The 7,500-nt window shown below is 37.6% G+C and overlaps 2 protein-coding genes across 7 annotated transcripts in view; one reads left to right on the top strand and one right to left on the bottom strand.

Moving 5' to 3' along the window:
* LOC113827717 (uncharacterized) overlaps window positions 1-7,500 on the top strand; it is a 109,867-nt gene that overhangs the window by 11,684 nt on the left and 90,683 nt on the right. The gene's annotated exons all lie outside the window — the stretch shown is intronic.
* Window positions 588-7,500, bottom strand: part of LOC113827709 (BTB/POZ domain-containing protein 6-like) — a 41,588-nt gene continuing 34,675 nt past the window's right edge. For all 5 annotated transcript variants that reach the window (XM_070118610.1, XM_070118607.1, XM_070118608.1 and 2 more), the window contains 2 exons: window positions 5,972-6,181; window positions 588-4,694 (listed from right to left, as the gene is read on the bottom strand). In XM_070118610.1, the coding sequence (XP_069974711.1) occupies window positions 3,737-4,694; window positions 5,972-6,181 (1,168 nt within the window). In that variant the 3' untranslated portion in view covers window positions 588-3,736. The remainder of the gene's footprint in view (window positions 4,695-5,971; window positions 6,182-7,500) is intronic.

Consider the following 7,500-nt stretch of genomic DNA (forward strand, 5'->3'; position numbering starts at 1 on the left):
CTTTTTGTTTATTGATTGTCATTACATATCGATGGCTCCACAAGTACTAAATCACCAAGGAGTCAAATACTAGTCCTATGTAGCTGACCCGTTTAGCCTTTTCCTTGATTTTTGGAAAGATTTTACTTGCTATTGCTATTAATATTGTTAATAATGCTATGGTAATTATGTCAACAGCAATAATGACAACATCAATACTATTAGCTTTAGAAAAAAAAATCCCAGAAGCTGAAGGTAAGGGAATTCAACTGAGGATACATAGGCTTATTAATTGGCTCCTTCGTGGTGAAACACTTACGGAGCCATCGATCTGCAAGCAAAATTCACAAAAGAAAACGAGGGGAGGCACTGTGATTACCTGGCACCATTGGGTTCAGATACTATGCATGCGTCAAATTTCTTTCAGTTATTATTATAATTTTATCTTATTATTTAAAAAAAATCTATTTTGGTATATGGGAAATTCCATAATTCTTTTTTTCTTATTATTGTCTCTTTCCTGTTACTTTTAAGTAACACTACTCATAAATTATTGCAGTCCATGAAAATAAAAAAGGTAAAACCAAAGGAAATTGATACAAACAACAGTCATTTATCCTGTTTTATTTACGGTGACAATATATTTTTTTCTCCTTTTCAGTACACTTGTAAAAATGCCTAATAATAAAAAAAAATAATAAAAAAAGTATTTTCTAGAGTCACTTTAAAAATTGGCTTACAGATCCAAACTCAGGTTTTCATCCACTGTGTCCAACATTGCTACGTCAAAAGTAGACTTGGAAAATATTGAAGTTTAAACCTATCTGATAAACGTTTCTCCTAAACACGTCATTGAGAAGCACAAACACAAGACCTGAGCGTGATAATAGCATTGGAGTACCTTTTCAACATGAACAGCACTAATCATTACTAAAATAACTGGTCGATATTGCCTCCCTTTGGTTGTCTGTGTCATGTACGTACAACATCAACAAAGCTTATCATTAACATTAAGAAACTCCTAACCAAAAATTGACTATAAAACAGCAACTGGTATTCAAAATTAGAGTTTACTTTCAAAATTTAAAAATATGAACGCCAAGCTTGTAAAAGATTAAATTTTATATCTGTTACATTGATGTTGCATTAGCTTTTTTGTTTTCAGCAGATTCCTTATTTGCTTAAGTACATGTAATTTTAGTCCGTCTTTTAGTAAAATATGCAGAGAAAAATGCTTGAAATAATTTGGCTTTAGAATGTTCCATTAGACTACATAATTTACACATTGTTATCTTCCCTTTCATCTTACATAGTGTACATATTACATGTATATGTCTGCTGCACCAAAAGACCTGCAATGTGTCATTGTAATTACAGTCATTTAACTTATGCAAACAGAATTGTAATCAGTAACAATTTTCTCCGATTTTTTATTTCTTTTATTTTATTCCTGAATTTCTATTTTTCCTGTGTAGAAAGCCTTGATTGCAAAATTCATGTCATATTAATTCTTTGGTTAACTATTCAGTGCATGTGGAATTTTCTTGATAGACACATGAATATATCCTAAATTACTGGTTTTGTCATTGTCAGAATACTGCTGAGCAAAGCATCTTTTTAATTAATTGAATGACAATAGAGATGAAAGGTGAAGAAAGGGAACTCAGATTGAATGGAAAATGGGAAGATATTGTACTAGTTATCCACATATTTATGAAACAGACTTCTATAGAAAGAGAAAGAGAGAGAAATTGAAACCAAGAGCATAATTTGCATTGTTTTGCATCACTGAGCACTTTTGAAAGTTGAAAAACAAAACTTGAAATTGAGCAATATGCATGAAACCAAATTACCAGGAAGACTTTGTATTTGTGGAAAATTGTAAGTAATCATTTTATCTATTCTTCATCAAGAACTTCTTGTGCCATGAAAAATGCCATGAAAATAAAAAGCTTTGGTTGAGAGAGAGAGAGAGAGAGAGAGAGAGAGAGAGAGAGAGAGAGAGAGAGAGAGAGAGAGAGAGAGAGAGAGAGAGAGAGAGAGAGAGAGAGAGAGAGAGAGGGGGGGGGGGGGGGGACAGTGTCAATTTTGAAATGCTGTCTTGGCAGAGTGACAGCAGACATAACTATACTATATAACCTTACAGTATTCAAACTACAAATGCATACAAATTTAACATCAATGTTTTATAAGATAAAAAATGCTTCTTTAAGAAAAAGTAATAAGGCTGTAAAATATAGAGTTTGAAGAATGTTTTCCTTAAAAAGTCCTCTCATGCATTTATGCATCAAGCATTTTTTTTTTTTCATTAATAATTCTTGTTGAAATACAAAACAAAAATTAAATATTTAATGTGTGTTTCTATGCATGTTTGTATACACATAATTTGATATGAAGTAGAATACCAAATACAGTTATTTCACTGTAAATTTATTTTTAGAGCATGAGGCATTCATGTTCTTGACTCAATATAGTGTCCAGTTTTCACACTTGAAATTATCCACCTGCACATACATTCATACAGGTTTGTATAAAATGTACACAAATTCTTAGGCAACTAAGTAAACAAGTCTCTATACATTCCATGCCTTATATGGTATATCCGCTAGAATTTCATACACATTCATGAGAAGTAGATAAAAAAAGGAAAAAAAATTAAATACAGAAACTTATATCAACTATAAATATTTATGAGAATTTTCACACTTAAAAATATGTATCAGTTTTTTACACGAGCGGCACACAAGTAACCATGGCGCCAGCCCAGTAAATCATTCACCAGGATTTCATCCAAATGAGGTGGTGGTAAATTGGCAAAAAGCATGAGAGAGTTGTTAGGAATCAAGGAAAAAGTGTAGCATCAATTGGATTTCGATTTTCTTTCATATGTTTATTATTATTTACTTATTATTTTTTGGCAAAGGGTTCACAAAGCCTCATATTACAACTGTTGAAGACACATTGAGGAGGTCTGTAGAGAAAAAGCCTTGTGACCTTAGGATTTCAAGGGATTATCACAACAGAGTGAATTATAAACTTGTCTTACTGATTAACGAAAGGAGGCATTCGTCTTTTCCTTGATAAATCTAACCCTTGAGCCTTGCTTGTTTTGCTACCACCCCTTGGTGTGTATAAAAAAATGACTAGACTATGAACTGTCAACACAATACAACATATCAATAGATTATACAGAGAGAAGCAGTATGATACAAAAAAGAAAAAAAGTTTTTTTATTTTTTTTCTTTAGTCACACAGAACATCTAACAAGTTTTAAGTTAAGGCAACTTTTTATATTTATATATATAATTATTCTTTTCTTTTCTTAATCACAAAAAGCACATTCTCTGAAGTGCCTCGTATTCCATTTTCTGCTAAACTGTCAAGATGACTACCCATCGTCTTAGGACGAGCCATTTTGAAAATTATTCCTATGTATAAAATTATGAAGGAATTAACATCTATACAATAAAAGGTCTCTTATCAAATCAAATAAATTTCACTTGCTACAACAATAGAATCTGTTCACCTGTTGTCTACCGGGTCAAAGGAATTATAACAGTGGTCAAACTCTTTAACAAATAGTAATTTTGTATCAATGAGAATTACCATGAAACGACAAGTAAACTTCCATTGAAAATCTAAAACAAATAAGAGAGATGCCCTCACAGAGGTTAATAACTTTTGTTGAATTGAAGACAGTTGAGAACAATTTCTAAGAATAGAAATCTTTGTGACTGAGAAGCCATGGGAACTAAACCTAATCAAACAAGACTGCCAGACAAGATACGACATCCAACACAAGCTCCTTTTTAGTGTACTTTTTCTTGCCACTGCTGTTCTTTTTCTTGCTCTTGCCATCTGTACTACTTGAGCCTGACTGAAGTAACCCCATGGGCTTATGGCAGCGAGGTGATGACATTGTTACTAAGTACGGAGAGAGAGTGGGTGGCACTTTCACTGGATTGTGACCAGAGATGCGAGCAGCTAGATAATTGAACTCATCTGCTGTTAAAAGGCTTGTAGTCTGTTGCAGTTGCTCATTGTTCATACATAAAAATCGTACATGGTATAAAAGGTTGCCCAGCACAGCTCTTCTGTTGTCAGGGGTGAGGGGGAGCATGCGGCGCTTGCACTCTGCCGTTGACCACCGTTGCAATGCCTGGAACACCTTCAGTTCACTGGGTACGTTCAGTGTGGATCTCTTCAGGATGAGCTGAAGGGTGGTGGAGTCGAGTTCCTCTAAGAATTCTGTAGCGAGGACAGACTGGGTTCCTCTGTCAACTACGTCTAGACAGACATTGAATAAATCACTGCAGCAGGCTGTTGGATCCTGAAATTCTGAGTCATCCATCATATCTTGAAACTGTGACATACTGTGGATGGTGTGCTGTGAAGACGGCTGGTGTGGCTTTGGGTCATTGGCACCATAACTGTTTGTTTCTGGCCTGGAGTTTCCTTCCAAGGCCTCTAGACTGGGCGCAGATGGGGCAGTCGAGGGGTCGAGGTTTGCCTGACTCTGATCAGAGCACTGCTGCGAGGGACAGTAACGCCAAGTGTACTGTAGCACCTTGAGAACATTACCAACAGTCAAGTGCTTCCCAATGTACTCCACACACAGCTCGGCCAATTCTGGGCAGAGATACTGGATGGCAACTTGGAGAGTGATGAGTGCACTGTCAATGCTCTGGATTCCACACTCATGACGGTATAACCATCTGAAAGAAAACACACTCTTAGCAATGCTAGAAAAATACATACACTATATGGAAGTTTAATAAATTGGTAAAACTAAGGAATTATTATTATTTTTTTATGGATTAGCTTAATACTTCTGAGATCATTAATAAGAATAGCTATGATTATTTCAACTGCTTTTCTCCATCCTTTGTATTTCTTATACAGCAATGCTACTTAAGAAAGTAAATTACTTTATGAAAGTTTACTCAGTCTGTGAAGTTAAAAGATTTAACAATTTTATTATGAGTATAACTCTTAAGATCATCAGTAAAAAATATGTATATAGGTATTTCAGTCATTTTCCTTCATGCACTGCTGTTCACATAATTTTTAGTCATGCTGCTTACATACAAAACAGAAATACACATTGTGAAGGGACATCAATCATATCCATTAAAAAAATTAATAAATAAAAATTAAGGAATATTCTCCTTCTCCTTATAAGGAATATATATATATATATATATATATATATATATATATATATATATATATATATATATATATATATATATTTTAGTTAGCTTATATCTTGCACAACAAGACATGAATAAATATATAAGGTTATCTTTGTATCAAATGAATAATTCTTAATCTCTGATAATTGTAATTTATTATCTGGCTTGTAAGATTGCATAATCAGGTCTCATATACAAATACAAATTCATCCTCAAGCTCTCTGCTGCCAGACAACATTTCGTCGTAGTATGAACATAGTATGAGTAAACAAGTTCTTTTTAAATATGAAAAAGATTGTTATGCATTTTACTGATGAAAAATGATAGATATATTTTGTTTGCTGCTTTTCTCAGCTATGTTTAAGATTCTTAACCTATCCTTGATTTCTTGTGTGTATTCTGTTTTATTTTTTTCTATCTTTCCTTTTTTCCTGTTATTCATCATCGTCTCTTTTTTTATAATCAACGCCTCCTCCTCCTCCTCGCAACTTTTGTGCTGCCAGAACCCTGTAAAGAAACTACGTTCTTTGGAAAATGACTGAGCTGTGACAAGGCAGAACTGTCTTGGATTTGAAACCATGACCTATAATTTTTTTTGTCATAATTCCACCCCTTCGAGTTTTTTTATTTAAGAAAATTTTGAGCCACTGGAGTAAATATGAAAAATAAATATTGTCTCTAAAAATTCTTCCCCCTTCGACTTCTTCACCAAAATAAAATCACACCCACAGGAATGAGAATAATAATAATAATAATAATAATAATAAAAGAAAATCAGTCAGCAGGGCCGCACTTACTTCAGGAGGTTCTGAAAGCCCTTAGGGTCATTGGGGATATCGTAGGTCTTCTTGTGCCTGTCGGCGAGGGGCCCCTGGAACATGGCCCGGAAGTACTGGTTCCCGGCCGCCAGTACCCAGGAGTGGGCGGGGACCCTCTCTCGATACCCCTCGTCGCCCACCATCAGTATGACGTCACTACCGTCCTCATTCTCGAACAAGTTGTAGGATCTGCGAAGGAAGAAGAGACAGCTGTAGGAGAGAGGGATTCCGAGGGAACAAGGTGCACTGAAGTATAAGTCTATATGGGTGCTGGAGTGGAGGTCGTGGCGTGTGTGTGTGTGTGTGTGTGTGTGTGTGTGTGTGTGTGTGTGTGTGTGTGTGTGTGTGTGTGTGTGTGTGTGTGTGTTTGTATTGGTGTATTTGTACACACCTAAACCCTTCAGCTTCATGCATAACGACGATAAAAGGGAGAAAAAATGAATTAGTATTCCACCTGTGTGAAAGAGAAACCCATTCACTCCTCTCCTCCCTTTGACATCCCCCTCGCGACAACGGGCAGGGCGCGGTGACCCCCTGAGTCTCCGCTGACACGAGGTCACAGGCACGGCCCTCGCCTCCGCCAGCACAGCGTCAAGGGAGAGCTCGAGGGTGTGCTGCGGCCAGACCTTCGAGGCTTAAGTCCGCCCTCGGGCTCGGCGTGTGTCATGTGATCTTTTTTTCTTGTCATTTGCTCCTCTCTCTCTCTCTCTCTCTCTCTCTCTCTCTCTCTCTCTCTCTCTCTCTCTCTCTCTCTCTCTCTCTCTCTCTCTCTCTCTCTCTCTCTCTCTCTCTTTCCCTCTTCTCTCTCTCTCTTTCCTCTCTCTCTCTCTCTCTCTCTCTCTCTCTCTCTCTCTCCCTCTTCTCTCTCTTCTCTCTCTCTTTCCCTCTTCTCTCTCTCTTTCCCTCTTCTCTCTCTCTTTCCCTCTTCTCTCTCTCTTTCCCTCTTCTCTCTCTCTCTCTCTCTCTCTCCCTCTCTCTCTCCCTCTATCTCTCTCTCTCTCTCCCTCTCTCTCCCTCTCTCTCCCTCTCTCTCCCTCTCTCTCTCTCTCTCTCTCTCTCTCTCTCTCTCTCTCTCTCTCTCTCTCTCTCTCTCTCTCTCTCTCTCTCTCTCTCTCTCTCTCTCTCTCTCTCTCTCTCTCTCTCTCTCTCTCTCTCTCTCTCTCTCTCTCTCTCTCTCTCTCTCTCTCTCTCTCACTCTCTCTCTCTCTCTCTCTCTCTCTCTCTCACTCTCTCTCTCTCTCTCTCTCTCTCTCTCTCTCTCTCTCTCTCTCTCTCTCTCTCTCTCTCTCTCTCTCTCTCTCTCTCTCTCTCTCTCTCTCTCTCTCTCTCTCTCTCTCTCTCTCTCTCTCTCTCTCTCCCTCCTCTCTCTCCCTCCCTCTCTCTCCCTCCCTCCCTCCCCCCCCCCCCCCCCCTCTCTCTCTGATCGACAACCCGAGATCCGGATTAGAGCAGAGCCGAAGATAGGCAAATGAGTCAAAGGAGATTAACGAGAATTATCGTAATGATCC

This window comes from Penaeus vannamei, chromosome 42, assembly GCF_042767895.1.
Source record: "Penaeus vannamei isolate JL-2024 chromosome 42, ASM4276789v1, whole genome shotgun sequence".
Lineage (NCBI taxonomy): Eukaryota > Metazoa > Arthropoda > Malacostraca > Decapoda > Penaeidae > Penaeus > Penaeus vannamei.